General features: G+C 44.1%; 1 protein-coding gene across 5 annotated transcripts in view; it reads left to right on the top strand.

The window, feature by feature from the left end:
- Window positions 1-22446, top strand: part of SLC41A3 (solute carrier family 41 member 3) — a 40702-nt gene extending 18256 nt beyond the window's left edge. For all 5 annotated transcript variants that reach the window (XM_082213275.1, XM_082213276.1, XM_082213279.1 and 2 more), the window contains 8 exons: window positions 1286-1357; window positions 3460-3604; window positions 6203-6349; window positions 12396-12540; window positions 15058-15137; window positions 18642-18776; window positions 19034-19182; window positions 20714-22446. In XM_082213275.1, the coding sequence (XP_082069401.1) occupies window positions 1286-1357; window positions 3460-3604; window positions 6203-6349; window positions 12396-12540; window positions 15058-15137; window positions 18642-18776; window positions 19034-19182; window positions 20714-20899 (1059 nt within the window). In that variant the 3' untranslated portion in view covers window positions 20900-22446. The remainder of the gene's footprint in view (window positions 1-1285; window positions 1358-3459; window positions 3605-6202; window positions 6350-12395; window positions 12541-15057; window positions 15138-18641; window positions 18777-19033; window positions 19183-20713) is intronic.
- Window positions 22447-25956: the final 3510 nt, after the last annotated feature.

Raw genomic sequence — 25956 nt, 5'->3', positions numbered from 1 at the left:
GATCTTCATGGGACTCTCAAGAGTCTCCTTTTGCTGAGGAACAAACCATTAGGTGCTAATGGCAAACCATCCCACAATCTAATACAGTGGAACCTCGGTTTTTGAACGTAATCCGTTCTGGAAGTCTGTTCGACTTCCCAAAAATTCAAAAACCAAAAATCAAAGGGTTGTTGGCAAAGTGAATGGTGAAAATGGAAAAAAGGACCACAGAAGCCATTCGACTTCTGAGGCGCATTCGAAAACGGAAACATTCACTTCCGGGTTTTCGGCGTTTGGCTTCTGAAACGTTCAGCAGCCAAGACATTTGAATACCAAGGTTCCACTGTAATACATTCCAATCTGCCTTCTAGATAGTTTCAGTTTTAACTAAGCATATTGTTGCAGCTGTATTTCACACCCAGGGTTTTGGTTTGCAGAGTGGGCTGAGGAATTAACTCCTAGGAACCAGCGATCATTGTTTGTGTGAGAGCCCAGGCTGGAATAGAAAAATGCCCACATTAAAATATTAGGTACCATAGGAAGCCAGGTTTGATATCATTGTAGACCTGGTCATTCCTGATCTTAGGCATATTTTTTATTATTGATTGAATGAAAAATATAATGTATATATACATTTGTCAGTACATGAACAAGCACTTAGTTACGTGTTAAGTTTTATTTACTTATTTAGTCATGACTGGCATACACATACTTACATTTTGACAGGATTTTATTATTGTGGGAGTTTTTGTTGCTGCAAGATGGAGTTACATAGGTTGCCTGTAAAGATAAATTCATCGGAGGATATGGACTACATAAGTCTTTGGTCTTGCCTAGGAGAGTTCTTTCCCGACTTTCCAACTTTTGTAAATGATTTCTCTCTGCCTCTCTTTTTCTCTTTCTCTCATTCAAAACACACATGGTTTTTAAAGTTTTTAATCCCTGGACAGAACAGATTTTTTAAAAAAGCTTTTTCCTTCTTTCATGCCTTGGTCATCAGTGTGGAATCTGCACAACCTGCAGCTGTACCTGCACACTGGGTGAACCCAGTCTGAGCCACCGTCCTTGACAATCTGGTGCCACATTGTATGCTCAGATCATGTTTGCACGGCTAACGGGAAGAAAAGAAAACCCATGCCCTGCAGGGGCCGATGTGGAATGCCCTGATACATATGGAAAGGGCGGAAACAGAAATGACTGCAACCCAGACTCCTACACCCAGACTTTGTGTGAGCCCAGGCTGGTATTCTCTCCCACCTTGTCAGCCAGCAAGTAACATTTAAGTTTTCCCTCTTCTGCCTTCCAGGCTAATACTGGAAGAATGGATGATACTCAGGCACAGTGGAAAATGGCTACTTGCAATTTGGCTCTGATTCAGGTAGGTAGATCTAAACTTTTGCTTGAGACCTCTTTATAGTATTAGTCAAACTACACACCCTGCGGACATTCTCACGGGTGCGTGGAGTGGTGTGAGCAGCAAGGCAAGGCTTAGGGTATCTGCTTTCAAAACTGTGCTTTACAATCGGTGGAGGAGGCCTCGTTTTTCTGTACAAAGTCTTGTTGACTGCACGCTTTTAAAGCCTAGCAATTGCAATCAGAGACTACCTAAGGCTTGAGCCTCACATCCACAGCAGCTTTTCTTCATTTATGACCTCACAGTGTGACCTATGTTTCATAAAGGTCAGGTTTATAAAGTTCCAGGTTTAGTGTACTGAATAGCTCATGTGGAATCTTTTTGTGTACATATGCATACCTTGGAACTTGTCTACATGGATGTCTACATATAGTCTGGGATTTTTCCCAATGTCACCATCTTTACAGGAATGTGATCCTGCATACCTGTGCCCCTTTAGGAATTAATTGGCATTCCTATGCCGTATGCTGTGATCACTCAACGTTTATCTGCGAGTTGAGGTAGAACCTCAGATTTTCTTTTTTTCAAAAGTAAATGCCTGTTCAGTTGAATATATGTTCTGAAATATATGAAAAGTATGAAAGCCAGCTATTCAGACTAGAGATATTAATAGTTTTCTAAATATTGATTAGATTATTAATTGTATCACATTATCTCTTCATATCTTCCTGGGCCTGGTTATAAACCCATATTAAGATTCCAGTCCTGAACATAATATATGAAAATAATGTCCCGTTGAATTCTGGAAGCTTACTTTACACAACATGCTTTGACTTAAATTCCTTCTATTTTCATTGCTTAAGGAAATGCCTGAAGGTGGTTGTTTAAATTCGTTTTTTCAGCCTGGTGTCCCATCAGCTGTGCCAGGTTGATTAAGGCTGGTTTAAGGATACCTTGTTCAGTACATCTTCATTTAGATACCCTAATAATAGCAATTGAACTGAGCTATTATTTGGTCACTACATTGGTCAGCTTAAAGAAGTTAATTTTCTCAACTGCCTTTTAAAGATACAAGATAATGGATTACAGTGGTATCTCGGGTTAAGTACTTAATTCATTCCGGAGGTCCATTCTTAACCTGAAACTGTTCTTAACCTGAAGCACCACTTTAGCTAATGGGGCCTCCTGCTGCCACAGCAGCGAGATTTCTGTTCTCATCCTAAAGCAAAGTTCTTAACCCAAGGTACTATTTCTGGGTTAGCGGAGTCTGTAACCTGAAGCATATGTAACCCGAAGTACCACTGTACATTTTATTGGGCCAATGTCTGTTGGTAAAGGAGTTATAAAATATTAAGTTACACAATGCTGCTTACCAGGGTTGAAATGTAACTGTGTAACTCACATGTTTTCATACTTCTTTATCAACAGAAACATCTGCTAATGGTCCTAATGAATTGGCCATATCCTCATTACATATTTAAACTCTCTTCTCAGGTTGTAGTACTGCGAAGTAAGAATAGGAATATCTAACAGGGAATTCTCAGCACCTCACAAAACAACAATTCCCAGAATTCTTTGGGAGTGGGACCCATGGCAGTTAATATGATATGAAATTGATATGTTTGTAGTGCAGAGATGCCCTGTCTGTTGAGTGCATGTAGAAATATTGGGTAGAATGTTTGTTTTCATCCACGAGGGGGCAGCAGTAAGCTTTTGTGAACAACCTAAAGATGCCTGAATTTTAATACAGTATGACACTCTGAGCGCCACATTACACATTCCTGTCTTGGAGATTTCAGACCTGCATCTTCCCTCACAAGTGTGTCCGAAACCCTGCAAAAGGGAAAACATTTGTGAGCACATGCATACGGAAAGATAGCTGGCAGGGAAAAGGTTTTGTGAGCACGTGCACACACACTGCCGCTTCATTGCTCAATGCCTCGCTACCTCGAAACGGCTTCTCCTTTTTGAAAAAAAGAAATTTTGAGTCTTTCTGGTGCTTTTGCATGTGACATGCCATTTGTTCCTGTGCTACCTTAAACCAGACGTCTGCGGGAATGCTTGCACGTTAATACCAGACGAATAATTCCTGAGACTCTCTGTCCTCCATTCTTGTTGCTCCACAGTTGCAGGCCACGGTGGTGGGGCTCCTGGCTGCAGTGGCAGCAGTCCTTCTTGGTGCCTTGAGCAAAGGCTACTTGGAGCTGAACCAAGCAGCCATCCTGTGTGCCAGCAGTTTGACGACAGCGTTCATAGCCGCCCTCTCGCTTGGTGAGTCTCTGTAAACTGCTCAACTTTAGAGTAGGATCCACTTGTCTCTGGAAGCCCCTCTCTGTACCTTGCCATAAACAGTCTCAGGTCCACTTTCTCTTTTAGGATGACTCCAGTGCTCAGGTATGCTTCCCAGTAGTTTCGTCATGACTGCCTATTCGCCTTGAGCCAGAGCTGTTAGAAAATTGATTGCTGCTTTTAGGAACCCAAGCACCCTAAGCTTTCTGGCCCTTCACCCAAACCTAATATCCCACCTTCTGCCTTTCATGGGATCCAGTTGTCCGCTTAGAGCAGGGGTCAACAAGGCTTACCGGGCGTGGGCCGGATCACTCCTGCGGAGCTCCTCCATGGGCTGGACCAGCACAGCACAACGCCAGAAATCGCGTCTGCGCATGTTTGTGGTGCTGGAAATCGCTTCTGCGCATGCCCAGATGCCAAAAATTGCGCCTGTGCAGAAGCAAATTTTGGCATCTGGGCATGCAACATAAGTGATTTCTGATGCCGTGGACATGTGCAGGCGTGATTTCCGGCATCTGCGCATGCGCAGAATCAATTTCTGGAGCCACAGAAGAGAGTCCCTGTGCTGTGCTGCACCGGTTTAGCGCAGCGCTCGGGGACTCACTGAGTGGGTGGTTCGGTTCGGAGGTGGCTCACAGGCTGGTTAAATGGCCTCCGTGGGCCACAGGTTGGGGACCCTTGACTTAGAGAAAACTCTTGAAATCTAGATGAGCAGTCTTAGGTACTAAGTGCATTCCTCTCTCATTTCTGATCTCCTAACTTAAGCCGTCGTAATATGATGGCATTCTCTGTGCTGTGGGGATTTTATGTCACTCCAGAAAGACTGTTTCATGGTGCTTTTTGCCAAATGGAGCATTGCTGCTGCTAAGAGGAGAAGCTTGCAAGTTTTCCACAAGAGAGCAGCACAAGACCTTTAAAAAAGAAGGAAGTAGATGGCGGCATCAGAAATGTTGGCACCCTAAAACACAAAGAAATGAGGGCAACATCTAGGATGATGGACTGCTCCTTCCTGTTTGAACAAGGCAAGATGGTTTAGGATGCCAGATTGCTACTCCGTTGTTTTCCTCAGTGATCTGAGTGGGTATGAAAGAGAAATATGATACTATTGACACATTCCATGGAGGAATTTATTTTGGCTCTGATTGCTAAGTGTATCTGCTATGCATTCAGGCGCTGTATTCCTCTGAACATCACTCACTAGGGATAAGGAACAGTGGATGGCCCCCTACCTTAGGAACTCAGGAAGCTGCCTTGTATCGAGTGATATCATTGGTCCATCTTAACTCAGTATTGTCTACATTGAATGGCTGCAGCTCTCCACGGTTTCAAGCAGGACGTTTCTCCATCTGTACCTGGAGATTTGGACTTGGGACCTTCTGCTGGCAAAGCAGACTCTCTGCTACTGAGCCATTGCCCTTCCCTGCCTTCGTTAGGTCTGAAAGCATTGCCAATAGGAAATGCCCAGTCCATTGTGGCTTGCCAGGGCTTTCAAGCCTTTACGAAGGTCCAATCATTCTTGCAGTTCTCAGGGATCTTAACGTTAGGACCCTCTTGTTTGGAAAGCTTTCAGGCACAGTGAAAGGGAGTCCATTTGGACTGCATATGGAATGGATATCTATGTTATACCTGGCCTCAGCTGATGTATTCCCCCCCCCCCACCTTGTACAGAAGCCCTTTTCTCCCTAGCTTATCTCCTCACCCCAACTTACTCCTGTAGTTAATGTAACTCCTTTGGCTTGTTGATTATGGTTTGGAAAATGTACATTAATACAGTGGTACCTCAGGTTACATACGCTTCAGGTTACAGGCACTTCAGGTTACAGACTCCGCTAACCCAGAAATAGTACCCCGGGTTAAGAACTTTGCTTCAGGATGAGAACAGAAATCGTGCTCCAGCGGTGTGGCAGCAACAGGAGGCCTCATTAGCTAAAGTGGTGCTTCAGGTTAAGAACAGTTTCAGGTTAAGAACGGACATCTGGAACGAATTAAGTACAGTGGTGCCTCGCAAGACGAAAAGAATCCGTTCTGTGATTCTCTTCGTCTAGCGGTTTTTTTGTCTTGCAAAGCAAGCCCATTGACGGATTAGCGCTATTAGCGCTAGTAGCGGCTTTTAGCGGCTTATCAGCTTATCAGATCAGCTGATAAGCGGCTTAGAAAAGGGGGGGTGCTTCGTTTTGCGAAGCACCTCCAAAACGGAAAACTCTTTCGTCCAGTGAGTTTTCCGTCTTGCGAGGCATTCGTCTTGCGGGGCACCACTGTACTTAACCTGAGGTACCACTGTAGAGGTTGGGAGGGACTAACTCCCCACCCTCCCCAAAAAAGAGAGACACAGGCCCTGCTGGCTTCTTTATCAGTTGCCAAAATAGCCTCCTTTGCTCCTCTCTTTTCATCTTCTCCCTTCAGCGGCTCTTGCTTCTCTTTCAGATCCAGGCCTTTCCATGCCATCCTGGGCACAAGCCCTGGGCGAATTTCAGGGCTACTGCTCCCTCTATTGGCTTTAGGAGACCTTGGCAGACAGGGAGTCTCCCTCACCTTGAACTGAACTTTCTCCAAACCACTTGTTTTTTTCTTCTTTTTCAGGTCTGGTGATGATTGGCGTGATCCTTGGTGCAAGAAAGATGGGGATAAACCCAGACAACATTGCTACGCCCTTGGCAGCAAGCCTCGGAGACCTGATAACGCTTTCCCTGCTAGCTGCCATCAGCAGCACCCTCTACAAATACATAGGTACGTTAGCAAAAGAAGCCTGGGAGCTCTGAAACCGCAGAATGGCCTCTCCCTAGACAGCTGCCCACGTTGGAAGGAAAGCAGATTCCCAGGCTGAATAGGGTCTGCAGGGCTGGACAGCTTTGTTCTTCCTGTTGAGAGAGAACCTTCAGACTCTCTGAATCTCCTAGTTCATTTAAAGTGGCACAGTGGGATCCATTTTGGTAACCAACAAGGGAAAATCGGAATTTGTGTAACAGACCCATCAAAACTCCTGCACTTGAAGCACCCTGTAAATTACCCAGTGCATTCGCTTGCTCTTAGTAAGCTGACCAGATAGAAATAGAGGATCCTGTGCCTTATTAGTGGTGTGAAAAATGAAATTTTGTAGGTTTTGGGGAGAGAAAACAACCTGAGAAGATCCCCTCTTCTACAAAGGTGTTCCTAAAAGTATGGCACCCCTGTTCTCTTTGGCCTTGATTGTCCTCTCTCTACAATAGGATACCCTCAATCTCAGTTATCCCTTGTCTGTGCTCCCTCTTCATGAAGAACCTCCCAGATAGGAAAAGATACCCCATCACCATGCAGCCTGCATATTAAGAGCTGATACCAAAGTTTCCCAATACAAGGAGGCAGTTCAAATCTGCTGTACACTTTCACTGAATTTTTAAAATTGCCAAGGCAGTTATTGGGTGACTGTCTGAGAGGAGTTTGCTGAAGGATGAGATTTTGGCTTGTGCTTTATTTTCAGTTGATTAAGGATTTTTTTTCTTGGAAGTTTGTAGTAACAGCAGTCCAAGTTAACTGGAAATTGAGAGCAGATAATGTGGGTTACTTAGTGGTTTCCTTTATGTCATTTTACATGACAGCAAATATGCTACACCCCAGCAGAGAAAGGTGGCCTAATAATTTCTTCCCATTTCAGCCCTCCTCCCCTTCAGGAAAACCAGAGAACCAATGTAGCATAATAGGGCATTAGATTGGGACCACGGAAACGTAATCATGAAGCCCACTGGTAGGGATTGGGGATGGAGTCAATTCAATTCAAAATGAACCATCCTTCGAAATTTGCAGTACAGTTCTTCAGCCAAGTAAGGTGTACAAAAATGCATATACTGAGGTAAAGTTTGCATTAAAATGCATATATACTAGAGGGACTATGCTCTGCAAAAATAGTTTGGCAAAATTGCATACAAAATGTGTATATTAAGAGAAATCAACACTGATTTGTGGAACTGATGTGGGAATGTGGAGACCTGAATTTAGAATTGGAAAATGAGAAACAGAGAAACCAAAGTGGGCAGATTCACCCATCTCTGGCTGCTGTGTAACATTGGGCCAGTGACTGCTCTTGACCTTGCTTACCTCAAAGGGTTGTTGTGAAGCTCCTGAGTGCCTACATTGTAAGAGAGAACAAATGCAAAGGGCTATGTGGCTTCTTGTGTTTCTGATAATTGTGCAGATGAAGGAATATTGACAGAGCTAGCTTTTCTGCAGCAGTCCTATGATGTAAAAAGTAGCATCTGTACAGTGGTACCTCGGGTTTCAGACGCTTCAGGTTACACACTCGGCTAACTCAGAAATAGTACCTTCAGTTAAGAACTTTGCTTCAGGATGAGAACAGAAATCGTGTGGCGGCAGCGGGAGGCCCCATTAGCTAAAGTGGTACCTCAGGTTAAGAACAGTTTCAGGTTAAGAATGGACCTCCAGAACCAACTAAGTTCTTAACCCGAGGTACCACTGTAATCCCAGTTGGACACCATTCCCTGCTAAAGGTATCCCGCTTGATAGCTATATAATTGTCTCTGAAAGCAGAGTTGCTTAGGCTCAGACACTCCCAACCTCCAGTTATAAAATCAATCAGAGAAGCCCCCACCCCTTTGCTGCTGCTGTTGTTGCTGCTGCTGCTGCACATGCTTCCTGCCCTGTATCACCTGGGGTGATGCTAAGGGCTGTGAAAATCCCATGCTCCACCCCCCAGAGAAAGGTGTGTTCCCTTTTTGGGTGACATCCTTTGTGATTTAAGACAACTTTTGTGATTAAAGGCTTTGATAACTGCATACTTGTAGCCTCAGGCTTTAACAGAATCTTGTTTTGAGAGAGGGAGAAAAAATATAAAGCACATTTCCAGAATGCTTCAACTGCTCCATTACCTGCAAAATGTGTTGCGACTGGCCCAGCTTTGCACCAGTTATGAAGAGCAGATGGAGAGAGCCCTCTAAGAACGATCATTAGCATATCAAAAGGCCTGGCACAATCCCCATTGCTTGAATGTGTTTCTGAAGCTTCCTTCCTTCTGCTTCTGAGTCATTCTTGTTTTGTCAGAGAAGCAGCATTCGCTCTCCCTCTTTCCTGACATTCGCTGCACTTCTAAAGGTCACCCCAAGGTTGACTTATTCAGAAGACAAACAGAAATAAAACAACAGGAGCTGATATAAGCCAAAGCATGGGTAGGCCCGGGGGCCGGATCTGGCCCAATCTCTTTCTAAATCCGGCCCGCGGAAGGTTCGGGAATCAGCGTGTTTTTACATGAGTAGAATGTGTCTTTTTACAGTGGTACCTTGGGTTAAGTACTTAATTCGTTCTGGAGGCCCGTTCTTAAAATGAAACTGTTCTTAACCTGAAGCACCACTTTAGCTAATGGGGCCTCCCGCTGCCGCCGCGCCACCAGAGCACGATTTCTGTTCTCATCCTGAAGCAAAGTTCTTAACCCGAGGTACTATTTCTGGGTTAGCAGAGTCTGTAACCTGAAGCGTCTGTAACCTAAAGCATATGTAACCCGAGGTACCACTGTATTTAAAATGCATCTCTGGGTTATTTGTGGGGCATAGGAATTCGTTCATTCCCCCCCCCAAGAAGCCGAAAGCACCAGCCTGAAGATGACGAGTGAGACCTCGTCGAAACGTCGCACAGACACCCCGACTCTTACACGGGAAGACACCCGAAGACACCAAAACCTGCATTCCTGTACCCGTGAAAATCTACGAAAGCATATATATATATATATATATATATATATATGTAGGTTTTGGTGTCTTCGGGTGTCTTCCCGTGTAAGAGTCGGGGTGTCTGTGCGACGTTTCGACGAGGTCTCACTCGTCATCTTCAGGCTGGTGCTTTCGGCTTCTTGTTACTGTTCCAGTAACAAGAAGCCGAAAGCACCAGCCTGAAGATGACGAGTGAGACCTCGTCGAAACGTCGCACAGACACCCCGACTCTTACACGGGAAGACACCCGAAGACACCAAAACCTACATTCCTATACCCGTGAAAATCTACGAAAGCATATATATATATATATATATAGTGTCTGGCCCCCCACAAGGTCTGAGGGGCATGGACCAGCTCCCTGCTGAAAAAGTTTGCTGACCCCTGAGCTAAAGGGACAGGGGTGGGTGGGGATGAACAGGGCAGTAATTGCTCTAGTTCCGAGTAGCTGGCATTCTAGTCCATTATCCCCTTTTTTGACAAGACAGTCTGGTAGCTTCACAAACAGTCCTGGGTGCTTCATAAAGAAGTATATAAAAGCTATATCCAGCCTGCCTGGCACAAAAGAAAGCCACCTCACAGCTAGAGATACACAGCTGGATTATACCACAATCAGTATTTTAGGTAAAAGGAAAAACCCACATAAAGAGGATAACCATCAAAATAATTCAGCAGCTCTGTGCCGTGCATTTGTTAGACTTCAAGGTTCCATGGGGTTTTTTGTTGCCTTTGCTCACGATGAGCCTCGTGGTCCCTTTCCAACGCTACAATTCTACGAGTCAACAGACCAAGACAGCTGCTCCTTTTGAAACAACATGAACGATAGCAGCATACGGTATTAGGTCTGTGTCGGCTATAAATTCTAGAGTTCTTCAGGCCAGGTCTGGAACTTTTTATACATGGTCTAACTCTTTGAAGCCTCGTCTAAACCTATTGCGAGGTCTCGGTAATTGTCAAAGGGGTGGAAGCCAGTTTTCATTACTTCATTCAGCACTTGAACTGAAATTCCTATTCTGGAGCTCTTTTTCTCAAATCGCAGCTGATCAAAATTTGGTAACGAAAGTTGACTTGTGAGGAACTGTCCTTATAAGTGTCAGAAATGCTTGGTTGTCAGGTCTTCTCCCTTGATTAAGTCTGAGCTGCATCCTTCCCTTGACTGAACTCAGAAATGCTCAGGTTTTTTCACTGGTTCAGTTAGAAGCTCTGGGGTCTGTTTTCTTTTTTTCAACAGTGTTGCTTAGTGAGCAGTGAGCAGTGACTGTTATGCAATGGAAAAGGGGCTCTAGTTCCGTTCTGGTCAGCCTGTTTACTGTTAACACACATAGTGTTCTTCATTTATTTTTACCTTTACCTTTTCTTTTACCTTTACCTTTCTTCACTTATTGCTTAGTTTACTGCTCTCCTACACCTTGCTTAAAAGCCTTTTTAAAAAAAATCAGCCGTGTGCTTTTTCCTTTTATGAAAGCTCCTTGGCTTCTTTTAGGAGGTATCCTGTTTCCTCTGTACGGATTAACAAGCTTCTTTTAAATGCCGAGTCCTGCAGTATGACAAAATCACTTCTTGGAGATGTGGTAATGAGCTTGTTCTATTACCCCACAAGAGCAGTCAGTTAGGGTTTCTTAATTTTCTACCTTTGGGTAATTCTGCTTCCTCCAACTCCATCTTGCCGACGTGATGAAGGGGCTTCTGTCTGAAGATTAGTAGCAAATCCAGTTTGTATACTCTGGTGTGATGCTTACATGGAAAACACACTGACCCTGAAGTTAGTCGTGCTGAATTAAATTCCACTTAAAGCATCAGATCCTAAGGATCACCTTCTCCCATGTGAACCTGGGCACTTGGAAGAGAAGATAACTAATGGTGGCTCCTTATGTCCTTATCCAGCTCTGTTGCTTTGTTGCTGCTGGTCCTGTAATTGTGTTACTTCATTTAGGCTTCTATATATGCTTTGGTTTTATATTGATATAAAACCCACTTGGCACATCCTTTTGGATGGAAAGTTGAGATAATAGATTAATTACAAAGAAGGTCTGCTCATGCAACAAAGCGTGCACCTTCCTCCTCGCATGCTCCCTAAATCTATTCCAGAGGGTTGGAGGGAGCCCCAGAACAGATTTAGGAGGTGCACAGGGGAAAGAGGGGAGAAAAGCCCAATTTCACAAGCACTGCATGTACCCCACCTGGCACTACATTGAACAGAGCCGTCTTTCCCATAGGGCTTAGTGGTTCATTGTGCCAGAGTGCCGGCCTCTCAGGGCACCCAGCGAGTGGGGGGAGCTGCATGGCTTTGCCAGTGGCCTCCCCTTTCCCTGCATGCCCGCCAGCTATGCCCCATCAACAATGTGGCTGGCCGGTGCGCAGCTTCCCTCCCAAGCCTCTGCGGGTTTGCTCTCCCACAGCAGCATGGGGGAGAGTTGCGCCACCCCCATGGCTGGCAGTGCGCAGCTTCGGGGGGCCCCCAACTATCCGTGGTAATTTGGGAGTGCTGGGAGGATATTTGCACCCCAGCGCCGCATCTGCTAAAGACAGCCCTGATGTTGAATTCCAACCATATAAATCAATTACATTTAAAAATAAGTGTTACTCAGTCCATTGGTTTTGAGACTTTGCACCTCTAACGTTCTCTGGAATACACCCTGCTCTCCTGCCTGCTAGAGCATGCTTACTAGTTTTGCTTTAGGTTTTCTATTGCGGCAACCAATGCATTCCCCCCCCCCCACACCAGCCTATTCTGATGGGAGCAGGCAGTGATGGAGGATTGCTGCATAAAAATCCTAGAGCAAAGAGGCTTGGACACTCGATCACTGCATCTGTTCTTTCGCTTGAGAAAGCGGAATGGTCTTCCCCACAAAGTTGTATCCTTTCAGATTTGGAGATTCAGACATATATCTTTTAAGATGTGTTGTGGAAAGGGGGATTATTGAGTTGTCATTGTCATTGTTTTTATTATGTATTTTTTGTTTGTTTCTTATATTACGATTTTATGTTGTGAACCACCCCAAGATCTATGCCTATAGGGCAGTATACAAATTTAATAAATAAAAATAAAATAATAATAAACCTTTCCTTTTCTTTGACAGAGGTGAGATACTTGTCGCCCCTGATCTGTGCCGTCTTCATTGTTATGATTCCTCTTTGGGTCGCCATTGCCAGGCAGAGTCCTCCCGTTGCTGAAGTCCTCAAGACTGGGTGGCAGCCAGTCATTGTTGCCATGGCCATTAGCAGGTAAGCATCGTGGGCTAGAGATGGACTGGAATTTGAGAGGTCTGGTCCCTGATGCTTACTGTGCAAATACGACGCTTCCAGGGACAATTTCTTTCTGTGTATTTGGTTTGTAGCTAACATGTTCTTGGAGTGTGGAGCCTTAGGTAGCCCAAACAGTGCCATACATGCACAGGACGTGTCAGCAAGCTGGGGGAATGTACAGTGTTTATAGAGGTACAATAAGGAAGAAAACTTCTTCTTATTTATTTATTTATACCTTGCCCATCTGGCTGGGTTTCCTCAGCCACTCTGGGCGGCTTCCAACAAAATATTAAAATACAGTGGTCTGTTAAACATTAAAAGCTTCCCTAAACAGGGCTGCCTTCATATATCTTCTAAAAGTCTGGTAGTTGTTCTTCTCTTTGACATCTGGTGGGAGGGTTTTCCACAGGGCGGGTGGGAGTCCCAACAGCGTGCAATGAGGACAATATTCAGTAACCACAAGATGCTGATGGACTCTTGGTATAAGCATGAACCAACCCCAAAACTGCTTATGTGTATGTGTTAAAAGAGGCAAATGAGGCCTGAAACAAAATGTTGCAGTGTGCAGGCTTCCAGCCATGTCCTTTTGCAATATAACTCTGCTTCCATTGGCCCCCACCTCTTAAAAGGAATCAGCTTGGATAACTGCATAATGAGCTGATTTGAACTGTAAACAGCATATCTCTACTTATTTCAGAATTCATTGACCAAACAACTGCTAGCTAATAAGACACAGGCTGGACACACACATATTTATGATTATCTTGGGAGGTCAGGGCATGTGGAAATGCAGCCATGTTAAAAAAACAAAAACGCAGGACCCAGCATCAGATGATGCACAGGAGGAACATACTTTGATTATTGACCTTGGCAGCGTGCCCTCTTGGTAGTTCCTCTGCCCTGAGGGTGGTGGTGGTCCAAGAGAGGGCAGTCCCTAAGTTGTGGAATTCCCTTTCCACAGAGGTGCGTATGGCACCTTCACTATACAGCTCCCTTCCAGTGCTGAAGATGTACCTCTTCACCCTGGCTTGAGATGCATATTGTTGTGTGTCACTCCAATATCCAAGCAGTGCAAGACTCCAGGGGTTCCAGGCACTGACCCAAGGTCCGTGTTTCCTTTAAGAAATGAGGCACAGTGGAGACTATGGTGTCTTTATGATATATGGTTTATTTACACATATATACAACCTGAGCATGCAAGGGAGAGGTTCACAACACTGACCCCCCCCCCGAGGGTCTTGCGTCTCCCATAGCTGCAGTTTTCAATTCAAACGCAGAAATCAGCCATCATGCTCTGACCCTCTTTCCAGCTTGCTGACTTTAACAGACTGCAACCTTTTTTCTTAGGTCCTGTCATAGCCAACTCTAAAGGCTCTTCTTCAAACTCTGCTTTGTTTCCAAAAACTAACCCTGAATAGAGCAAAAGGTCGCTTCCATTTGCCATCTGGCACAGAGCCCTCTCTAATTTTGCTTTTCTAATGGCTCCTTACCTTCCTTACCATCCTCCTAATGGCCCATCACCCCAGGTGATTTCTTGGGTCAGGAAACTGATCTGGCTTATATTTTAACATTTGCCTTGATTAAATTCTAACCCTTACTGGACCTAGGAATTTAGGGGAGTCTAGTAATCATAAACTCAAAACAATATTTTTACACCCCACCTTATTTTTGTATTTTTTAATATTAGTAATGTTTTTTAATTGTTGTAACCTGCCATGGGTCCGTAGGGTGAAGGGCAGGTAATGAATTACAAGAATAATAAGAATAATGCTGATGGTGTGCATATTGCTATGTGGAGATACCTTCCAGAGTTATAGTTCTTATCTTGAAATTTGTTCCAATCACATATGTTTATTCTTTTCAACTTTTCTTTTGCTTTTTATGCCACCTTAGTTCAGATCAGATTTCTAACAGTCATGGCATGGCTATATTCTCAAGAAAATACTCTGAAGCCGTAAATGATGATGGTTCTCATAATAAATGAAATTTATGGCCTTGTACTTGTCATATTATTTAAAATGATATGCTATAAAGTGCTACAAGTTTTGTTTTTCAATCTATTGTGCTTGGTCTGTTAGGTTCATTAAAACATTTTCCTTATTGCTTTGGTGTTGAAGACATTTCCTGAGTGTACAGGGGGGGATAGAATGTTTAATAATAATAATAATAATAATAATAATAATAATAATAATAATAATATAATTTGTATACCTCCCTTCATCCAAAAATCTTTCCTGTTGTGGGATTTCAAATACATACTATTTCCCCTCAAGTCTTCCTAGTCTGGGAACTGGGGTGAAATCTTTGTTATCTTAGTAAAGCTGTCCGCCTGAATGGCAGCAGCAAAAGTAAGGATTTCCACAGAATATTGCTGAAAAAGATCAGGATTAGAAGCAAATGTAAACAAAGAAGATACTGATTATTCTTACAGTCACTGAGTAGTGGGATACTAACAGATGAAGAATATACTCATGTTCTCTCATTTTTTAAAAACAGCATCGGGGGACTTATCTTGGACAAAACCATAACCAATCCAAACTTTGAAGGCATAGCTATTTTCACTCCTGTGATCAATGGTAGGTTGATTCTTTTCTTCTTTTTCTTTTTAAGCATGTCAGGCTGCAAGTGAAATATACGTCCCTGTTTTCAGCCTCATCGTTGTAGGACTTAGAGAATCCTCGTTTTCAGATCCGTAAGCGAGACAAATCCTGCTTGCTGCAGAAAGGCATTGTCTACCTGCAGCATTTAATTTATTAGCTTTAAGTCTGGGTTGGATAGACCAGAAACGTAAGATCAGTTGTGGAGCACATGTATTGGCTGTGCAAAAGGTCCTGCTTCAGGACCTGGTATTTCCAGATAGGGCTGGAAAAGACACCCATGACAATGCCATTTAGTGAAGACAACACTGAGATAAACAATCCATTGGTTTGACTCAGTAAAGCATCTTCCTGTGTACTTAAATGTTAAATTTCCAGTAGAAGATTAAATGCTTCAAAAGCTGTGTATAGTACTTAACACTTTTGTGCTGGCCCTGGAAATAGGCACAAGTGACTGGAGTATTGGATTTCTAGGGTGAGATCCAGTGTCAGTCATACTCAGGGTAGACCCATTGAAATGAATTGAATAGTCCTGGAATTTCCCTTTCCGCATAGCACTAACTGTGCTGCACTGCATCATGAGATACGGAAATTGGTTTGGAACAAATGTGGTTTTGAGCTTTCTTTAAATATGGATATAAATAAGGCAAATATAAAAAAGTTTTAAAGAAATAAAACACAAGAATGAAGTAGAGGATTGCTCCACTCTGAACTCAGGAACAGCATTCACGTGAACAGGATTTTACCAAGAACTGTTGTCTCCATCAATGCGCCAAAATGGGCAGCATCAGGGAGCATTCTAAGGAGTGGAAGATCCCAGACATATAAGACATTGTCAGGTTTCCACAGAACTAACCTCTATCTGCTGAACACGAAAGGCGACTTCTCCTTCCACTTCAGAAAGTTAACATTTCTCTTGCAATTTTACCAGGCATTACATACAGCTGATTCACTCACAGCTGAATCCAGTGCCTCCAGAAGAACATTGTGACAATGCTCTGCCATGCTTTGCTTTTAAAACTTAAGAGTCTTCTGGTTCTGTTTGTTTCTGAGAAAAGGGATTGAAAGCAGCTGTTGGATTTCCAGTGCTGCAGTTGCTCTGCCAGATACGTCCTTGAGACTCATTATTGCCAAAGGTTTATAGGACAATTGCTTCATATCTGAGGTGGTTGAAGACATAATGTTGCTGTAAAATAGCCCTCCAAAGGGAGACATTCACTGGGGGCTTTCTCCTTTCAATTACTTTATGGGTCCTTTCTCATAAGCTTATGGACTCAGCTATACAAGTGCAAATAGAACATTTTAAGTATGTTTTAAGCGCAATATACAATGTGACACTAGATGGTGATGGTGAGCCTTATGGAAAATTCAATGTATTTCTATAAACGCTTTTTTAAAAAAGAATTTTCAGAACAGTTTTTCACATGTGTGTAGGTTCCACCTGAGTGACAACCAGAAATTAGTAGTATTATACAGTGTGCCCCAAGAGCTGGAGCAGTAGAGCAGGAAATGGAGTCAGGCTCTAGAGCAGGAATCTGCATCCCTCAAGATGTTATTGAGCTACGACTCGAGTCCCCAGCAATAGGCCTGGGGAAAGTCTTAGTCCAACTACAATTGACAGCTTCCAGCTTCACCGTCTTTCCCCCTAGAAGCTGTTGTTAATTCAGCCTCTCTCAGTTTTATGCTGTTCAAACACTCTGCGTTGTTTACCATCCTATTGCATTTTAATTGATTGTAGTATGTTTTTCATTCTGTTTTTGTTTTCTGCTTTGAACACCTCTTCCAGGTGTTGCAGGAAGTTGCAGGATAGAAATTTTGTCGCAAGTAATAAATAAGCAAGCGTGCCGAGAGCCTGTCAGAATGCAAGGTGGCCCATATCCAGAGGAGACTAATTAGATTGATGGTGCTGAACTTTTAATTTGTCCTCTCATTCCATGGTTCCTTTCGTCAGAATAGAAATTGCTGGTACCGTAATTACCACCGTTGCAGATATACTGCAGGTGGTTTCACAGCCAGGCACTGCAGCACCTGTTAGCTGTTTGTTATAAAAGAACCTGTCTATGCACAAGAGTCAAACAAGTTGTATTACAGAGCACCTGTGTTGGGTATCTTAACTCACAAATATCCAGTATGTGATAAGGAAGGAGGGAAATCTTTCTCTCTCAGAACTGGAAGTATTTGGTTATGTATCTGGAGCAAGAGAAACAAAAGGAGAAGCCCTGTTGCAGTTCGTGCAGTGTAACCTGGCAGCAGTTTTGCAATTCCTTTTCTGGTAGTTAGAAATTTGAGGAGGCCTCTGTCCCCTGAAAGATTTGCAGTGCCTGCCGAGGCCTCAATGCAGTAAGAGCAGTTGCTGCAGCCCCTGCAGCTTCTTTCCATTTCTCTGTGTAAAACCACAGTAGAGATTGTCATTGGAAGTCTACTCAGTATCAATCCAGAGTAGATTCCAATGCATAATTAGCAGAGTAAAAACTTAAACATGTCACAGGATTTCCAAAAAATAGACCAGAGGCAATCCTATTTCATCCAGCAGAGCTTTACTGCTACTGAAGGCAAAGGAGGAGCGTAATGGTCACAAATCCAATACATTCAGGATTGGCACTGTCCATAAGAAATCCAGTTGCAGCAGACGTAAACTTACAAACTTATAGTAAGACTATAACCTTAACACTATATACTGTACACCACACCAGAAAGAAAAAGAGAGAATGAGACCTAGGCTCCTTCTGGCCTCACTATTATAGTCAGCATGACCTTGACAGAAAGAGATAACAGAACCAGTTTAAACCAGCTGTACTCAGCTTCTCAGAAGGAATAACCCAAACTTCAGTAACCTTCTGCTTGCTTCTTTCACAAAGAGAAGTTCCCAGAACCCTCTTGAATTAAGTAGAATAGGAAAGATCGCTACACCAGATCAATACTTTCAATATTAAGAAATGCAAACTGACAGAGATACAAGATCTTGGGAACTATGATTTTCCCACCCTGGCTCCTCTCTCACTTCCCCACCTCTAGCAGCTGAGCGTTGGCATTGCTGGCCGTGTTTAAAGCTCACTCAGGGCATTGTGATTTGTACAGGTGTGCTTGTGCAGCTGCCGGGCAGGTGGTAGAACTCTGGGGCAACGCCAGTAGCAACAGAAACAGTTCTTGTACGAAACATCCATAGCAGCGATCCGTTTGTTGTTCTGTCAGTATTCTGGTACTTCGCTGCTGATCAGGCGACAGCCGTGTTTCCTGCCTCACCATCCGCTCGTGAGCAATGCTCTAAAGGATACTGAGCTCTAAAGGATACTGAGCTAGAGAAGGCAATGTAAGCCAGTGGCAGTAAGGCGGTTTGATAGCTTATAGGACAGACGTCTGCTTAGCTTTCAGACCTGTGGGAGGGAATGAGTGGGTATTGACTGATTGCCATCCTCCCAGTGTCTCCCAGCTATTGAGGCTTAAAGGGTGTGTTCTGCTTTTTTTTTTTTTTTTGCTTTGCAGGCGTCGGCGGCAATCTGGTAGCTATCCAGGCCAGCCGCATCTCCACATTTCTGCACTTCTGGAGCATGCCTGGAGTCCTGCCACACAAGATGAGGCAGCACTGGCCAAATCCATGTACCACCTTCTTCAGTTCAGGTAATCTGCTTTCTAGGTACTGGTGCCTAGCTACTCTCGCATCTATACCCCCAGGGAGAACTCTACACTAGCCCAAATTATTGTTGTTAATAATAATATTAGTTGTATTTATTTGTTGCTTACTATAAAAGAAGTCCCAATGCAAACCGCATATATAGGGGATCTCCCATTTGGGACCAGCTCCTTACTAGCAGACCATTTCGTATTCGCTCAGTGTAACCAGAGTTATGATGTCATTTGCCTTTTCTCCCCTGCAGGAATAAATTCAAAGTCTGCTCGTGTCTTGATCCTGCTAGTGATCCCAGGGCACCTGCTGTTCATCTACACCATTCATTTCTTGCAGGCAGGCCATACGGCTCCCACCTTCACTTTTGTCTCCTTCTACCTGATGGCTGCTGTTCTACAGGTAACCAGAAACTTGACTTCCTCTGTTTTTAGTATAAGTTTGGGTTCTGCCATGTGTTCCAGAGTCAATTAGCCACTGTAGCTATATGAATGCACCAGGGAGAGACCCTGATTTCTACAAACCGCAGGCCACCGTCCTCATCCCAGTCCCTTTTAGATTTCTAAATTTACAGCACCCACTTGGAAGCCGCAGTATCTTTTTAGTAGAGATTTCTAGGGGAAACTGATTGAGAGATCAGTGTAAAATGCTGCAGGGTGGCAGATTAAATCCCCCCATTTCCAGCTAGAACACATTACCCTCTTTTCACATCTTCACCATGTTGCTAAGAAAAATTATCAGTCATGCACCTTCCTTTTCCCATGATATTTGAATTGTTGAGTCAAAATCTCTATAATAGCTTGAAGGGGAGTTTGGGCATTTATGCCCTGCCATTCTTCCATCCTGGAACTGATCAAGGTGGCATAGATATGTTTCTCACCTGTCCAGGCACCACTCAGACTGACAGCTGCCTAGTTAGCTTTAGGAAGGTGCTGGTTTCATACCCAGGGGCTGCCATAGGCTTCATCCGGCAGTACTTGCATTTAGAGCATTTATGCACTGACTGAAGAGCAGTGCTGTGATTTTAGCCCCATCCGCAACCCGGCAACAGTTTCCTGCAGCATATTGCCCACAATCATCTACAGAGAAATCGCTCTGCGAGCGCCTCCTTGTGTGTAGGAGTTGTGTGAGAGTGGACACCCAGTTGCACCAGTGTCTTGGTTGTGCAGGACCTCCTGTGCCACTGTTCTTCAGCTGGTGGGTCGCGGCCTGATTCAAAGTGTGTCACAACAGAAGCACTGCCCCCATGGGAAAAGTTTGAGAAATGGGTCCCCCAAGGCACGCGTGGGCTAAAAGTGGGTCTTGGGTCTGAAAAAAGTTGTAGATACCTGCTCTACACACAAGTATACCAGGACTGCTCTTCAGGCAACCCCATGCAACCTGTGGCCTGCTCTGCGTGCTACACAGAAATGCCATCCCTTGTGAGTGGCACATCATTACGGCTCCTGTGTCTTCCCTGTTGCAGCTGCCATACCTCCCCCCACCCACCCACTCCACCCACAAACCAGTAGCAGGTTGGAAGGGCATGGCAGGATGCAACGACTTCGTGTTTATCCTGAAACCAGACTGGGTGAAGGCAACGCTGCCTCCTGCCCTCTGTCTACCTGTTAGTCTGCTTGCAGAGGGAGAGGGGTGGATAGAGCACACTTCCTCTGGCCCACTTTCATTCACTACCCCCCCCCTTTGTGACCTCACCCTTCCACTTTAGCACGTGTGAATGTGGTGGCAAAACTGGGTGGAGGGGAGAATTTGACCCAGCCCTAAATATTCCTGCCCTCTGGGCTCCCGTGGTCCATGGAATCAAAGTTCCTCTGTGCCCCATTGTTGTTGCCAAGTCCGGTGCCTGAGTAACAGAAGCCCTTCCCAGCAGAATGGAACTGTGGCTGATCTGCATGCTGATGGCCATGTGGTTTCCCACCCCCTCTGCTTACAGGTGGCAATCCTGCTGTACCTGGCTGACATTCTCGTGCGGCTGTTCTGGAGAAAGGGCATGGATCCTGACAACTATTCCATCCCCTACCTCACCGCTCTGGGAGACCTCTTGGGCACTGGCTTCCTAGCCCTTTGCTTTCACTTGGTTTGGATCTGCAATGGGTTGAAGCCCATACCAAAGCACTAAAGAGGACTTCTGCTGCAGCACTGACCTGCCTACTGTTTCAGCAAGTAAAAAAAGTATATATATCGCTATGGTGCTCTTGACACGGTCCAAACAGGGTATGAAGAAGAGGATGTCCAGCTCCTTAAACAGGAATGGCTTGGATATCCCACCCCTTCCATCTCAATACCACGTAGATGTGAAGTGAGAAAGATACCTACCAATGAAACGGCATCAACGTGGACACAGCTTCCGAAGTGTCAGTAATGAATGGGTTGTGAAACGCTGCTCCTGCCTACCTTCCTCTTGGTTAAGAAGTGTTATTGAAATGATCGAGTCCGAAAAGCCCATTCACGCTAATGGGAGGCTATCCACTGATCTCAGTGGGGTTTAGATTATGTCCTAGATGAGGATGTTTCACTGTCTTTGCCAGGCATCAGCTGGCCATCAAAGATGACATTTTCACGTTTGTATTTCTTCTATATGTTCCCACACAGAGCGGGGTGGGGGAGAGAGAATTATGTCCAGGGCTAGTCACACTCTGCACCAAAAAATAAATAAATGTATATCCTACACAAGGAAACCAAAAATACTTTGCACCGCAATAGCTCAGATTCTGCCTCACAATACCTCATTGCAGCATTGTATATAGCAATTTAGGTACTTTACGTTTCTCGGTTTGCATGCTGATGCTTAATTTGAGTGCTTTGCAGAAGTTTCAGAGTGTTGACACTGCAGTAGCAGGAGTGCAATATAAGTTAAGAAGCAGGAGAAGGTGGCCGAGGATGGGGGAAATGTAGCTGAAAGGCGTAAAATAGCCAAAACTGAATACTAAAGCTTCGTATTGGCTGTTTGAATGGTTTCAAACAACTCTACCCACCCATAAAATCTTGAGAGGCTAAGCAGCTTCTCATCCCACTCTCCACGCCAGTTGTCCTGTCCAAAACTGCTTTCAGGGTTTGTGCAAGAATACTCATAGATTAAATGGCCAGCTCTGCTGATGGACTTCGTCAGTACTTCTTCGGTAACTGAGGTAGTTCCCTACAGTGTGTTCTGAAGGCTCATCTGGGGGTAGGGGTGAGCTTTCTGTATTCTGTATGGAAGTCACGGTCCTGAGGAACAAGGAGCTGATAGTACTCAGCACCTTTTAAGAGTTCTGTACCCATGGATTTCGTCAAATCACTTGTCCTTCCCCAGGCAGGAAAATCAGCCGTCTTTATCCCTGGCACAGTGCTCTTAAAAACCCAGTGAGTTATTGCTTATGGCTTGCAGCAGAGGCGGAGCATGTCTGGCCTTCCAGGTGTTGTTGGTCTCCCAACTCCCATCAGCCCCAGCCAGCATGTCAGAGATGATTGTCTTTGTAGCCCAGAAGCATCTGGAGGACCACAGGGTGCCCACGCCTGTCGGGAAGACCCAAGGGTGGATTTTCACCATGTCATCAGCATCAGTGCCAAGCGTGATAGAATTGTCATTCTCTCTCCCTCGTTTTTTGTTTTGCAGTTTCAAATCTCATGAGTTTTTATGGTTTGTAGAAACACCCACCCACATGTAAAATAAAAGTGTAAAAATGGTTCATGTTTTGAGAGTTTCATTGTGGATCCTGGTCCAGGACTACTGGAACAGTATATATGGGAAATACCTGCTTCAGGTATAGATGAGGAAGTCTTCCCTTCCAAATGAAGGATATAAGTTTGGTTTCCACATTTTAGCCATGGAAAATTATGCAAGTAAAACCTCGAAGTATATGTTTGAAGACCAAGACGTCCAATCCATTGTGTCCTCTGGTCAGTTCACAAATTGAAAATGAAAATAAAACAAGCAAACCAAAGCAATAAACAGAAAAAGCTAATATTTCAACAATAATGGTAGCACAAAACATAAAATCAATGAAAACAATAATGAAAAGCTAAAACTCAGTGGAGGGGTGGGGTGGGGACCAAAGTGTTCAAAGGAAACAGTAAATTTCAATTATTAGCCTGGAAGAGGTTAAGAAAAAAATATCCTGGCCCCCAAAAAGTCTTTATGACAAGAGTCTATGGGAAAGCATTCCACAACAGGTGCCACCAGCAAAAAAGGCCCTCTCCCTAGTATTCACATGCCTCACCTGACTTGGCAGGACTGGGAAAGTATATATGGGATATCCTTCAGATATCCTGACCCCAAACTACTTGGATCTCCCCTCCTGCAAGTCATCTTCATAACAAAATATAATGAATGAGCTCTTTCAGCATGTGAACAAAACATCTGCATCCCCTTGTGCACGAAGGCAGAATTACTTGGTTCCAGCTGTATTCAGCCACAAACCCAGATGTGTTGCAACTCTTGTGGTCCGCCGAGGAAGAATGGTTCCTTGCTCTAAAGCTGGAGTAAAGCTCCCAGTAATTGAAAGAAGGTGGTGAGAAGGCATAATAAGTTGCACAATGCTTTATATAATCTTAAAACTGGCTTATTCCTTTTGGAAAGAATTGAGGCATGGTGCGAAGAAAAAAAGGCATTCCTAAAGCAGGCCTGGAGGGGAAAGACCCCCCCCCCGTAGGGGGTGTGTGGTGGCAGTTCAAACCCTCTGCCTGCTTGGTTAGCCAGTGTGACCCAACAGTTTCGCTACTTTAGGACTTCTGTGTTTTTGACAGTGCTGTGTATCGCTGCTGCTGCTGCTCCTACTACAGGATCTGCTTTTAATTTCACTGATCCCACTTCGTCACTCAAACTAGGGCTTGAACTGTTCATTCCCCTGGAGTCGTAACAAGAAATTGTCCCCTTTTTAGTGGAGGGGAAAAAAGAGATTTTTCATTATCAGAGTCACCCTATAATTACTTAAATGATCCGGGTGCGGGGGGGGGGGGGGGACCAGGCTGTATAATAGCACGATCCTTGAAGAGTTCAATATTAGAACTTTGCATTATGGGCTGGAGTTAAGCTTCACCCCTTGGACTTTCCTTTGCCCTGCTTTTCAGTTTCAGTTGTGTTTTCTACCTAACTAGCCATAAAGAAGCCCGTTTCTCTGCCTGCTGCAAGCAGTAAGAGTTTGTTTATTCTGCATTTCTGATGATGAATAGAGCGTGATTGGGTGCTTATTGCTACGAGATGAAACAAAGAGATCTGGAAAAAGTATCTACCCTTTCATATTTTAAAGCACTCACTATACTCTGTCATAGTAGCTATTTTTCCCTTCCTTTTCTTGAGTACTTTATGGCATCCTAGAGGAACAGAAACACTGCAGAGCACATGATAGCTAGCCACCTAGGGTGCAACTCAGGAGAAATGCAGATCAGTGTCTCCCCCAACACTGTAGCATTGGCTGCCTTGAATTTCTTCTGAAAAGTAGGCAAATTTTAAAAATTAAAAAATAGTGCCTCATGCCGGTAAGCCAAGCATGCCACAAAATTTTGTAAAATAATACAAAATCACTCACTGACAAACAAACAAACAAACAAACAAACAAACAAACACATACTGCTCTAATTATTTAGGGCTTGCCTACACCTCTCTTTACCCGGCTATTTTCCCTGGGGGAAACGCTGTTCACCACTGAATCGGATCAAATGATTGTTTTCCGTGGATTGCCGTTTGGTCCAATTCAGCAGCAAAGCGTGTGTTTTCTCAGGGAAAGCTGCAGGGCAAACACAAAACCTCTTAGACCCATGGCTAGAAAGCAGAAAACCTCTCAGACCTATGCTTTCTAGGCATGGGTGGACAAGCCCTCAGTTTGCAAAACATGATATTTTAGGGCGAAGGTTAATGGTTTTACCCAACTCACTTTGGGGATGGCATCAGCTGTGGGCAAGGCCTCATCACTACCTGCTATGCACCTATTTGTGAAAAGTAAACAAGACCCATCTATTTCAGCTAACGTTTTTCCTTTTGAATTATGTGGATGTTTTGCAGGGAGGGAGCCACACCAAAATATGCCTCTGAATACCCATTTCTGAAAGGAAAGAAATGGCACTAGCCTTAGGTGGCATTCTCTGTGAAACACAAGTCTGAAACACCTGCTATAGTGCTAAGCTGTACGCCATCTTCACTTCTGCGCAACACGGACAAACATCTAGGGCATACACTAATGCCCACCCCCTCATCCCATCCTCAAGAGATATGATGCAACAGGAGGAAATAAGTTCCAATAAAAGAGGATTTCAAAGGCACATATTTAAGGTTGTTTGTCTAGTAAACCTTTTTTTAAAAAAAATATATTGCCAGGGGGCCCACACATCCCAATCTTTGCGTTCTCTAGTAGAGAGATGGGAACCATCTCATCACGAGGCAGATACACAAAAGTCCCACAGAGAATTTCAGGGCCAAATCTCAGTGCCTTTTCTGTACACGGCAGGTTTCTGCAGATAAAATCCACCTGGCCCACTTGTAACATATTTCCAGGATTTTACTAGCTTTCATGTTCCTGCGGATCTCAGATGATCTCGCATGTTCATGCTTCACTGATAAGCTGCACGGCAGCATACGGCTAGCAGGACTGTGATAGGGCACAGAGGGGAATCCTTTCTTTAAAATCACTATCTGTCTTCAGTCCATGATATTATCACTGTTGTCTCACATCCATCTTGAGAAACAAAGGACGGCAGGAGTCCCATTATTCTTGGGACTCTTATATACAAAGAACAGCACAAAACCTCTCACTACCTCTGGCAAGAAAGGAACGATTTCCCTCTCAACCAAGCAACACAACAGGCTCTTTGCCTGTAAGTATCAAACACCCAGTTTATTTAAGAAAGCAATTCTTTCCTCAATGACAGTAGGATGTAAAGAAAAATAACAGGGAAATCAATAGCTTGAACACCAAAATCATACAGCATAAATAACAACATTCAGCACTTAAAAAATGTGTTAACTCTGCCTTGTATCTCCCATGAACAATCTTTCTGTCCATCCCAGAACAAGTAGGCTCCGCCTCCCATTAACTACCCTTCAAACATGGAAATGAAGTGGAGTAAAGACTATCACTTTTTTAAAGTGGGGGGGGGGTAGAATTGAAAGTCGCCAGCCCCAGCTGCTAACTCAGACTCTGTTCTGCCTTGCTTCCTGGAACTTGGAGTCAGTACAAGGTGGTAGGTAGGTTTCTGACACTG

This window comes from Podarcis vaucheri, assembly GCF_965113315.1.
Source record: "Podarcis vaucheri genome assembly, chromosome: 2".
NCBI lineage: Eukaryota > Metazoa > Chordata > Lepidosauria > Squamata > Lacertidae > Podarcis > Podarcis vaucheri.
Note: the sequence above shows the minus strand (reverse complement) of the source record. Positions and strands in the feature narration are given on the sequence as shown.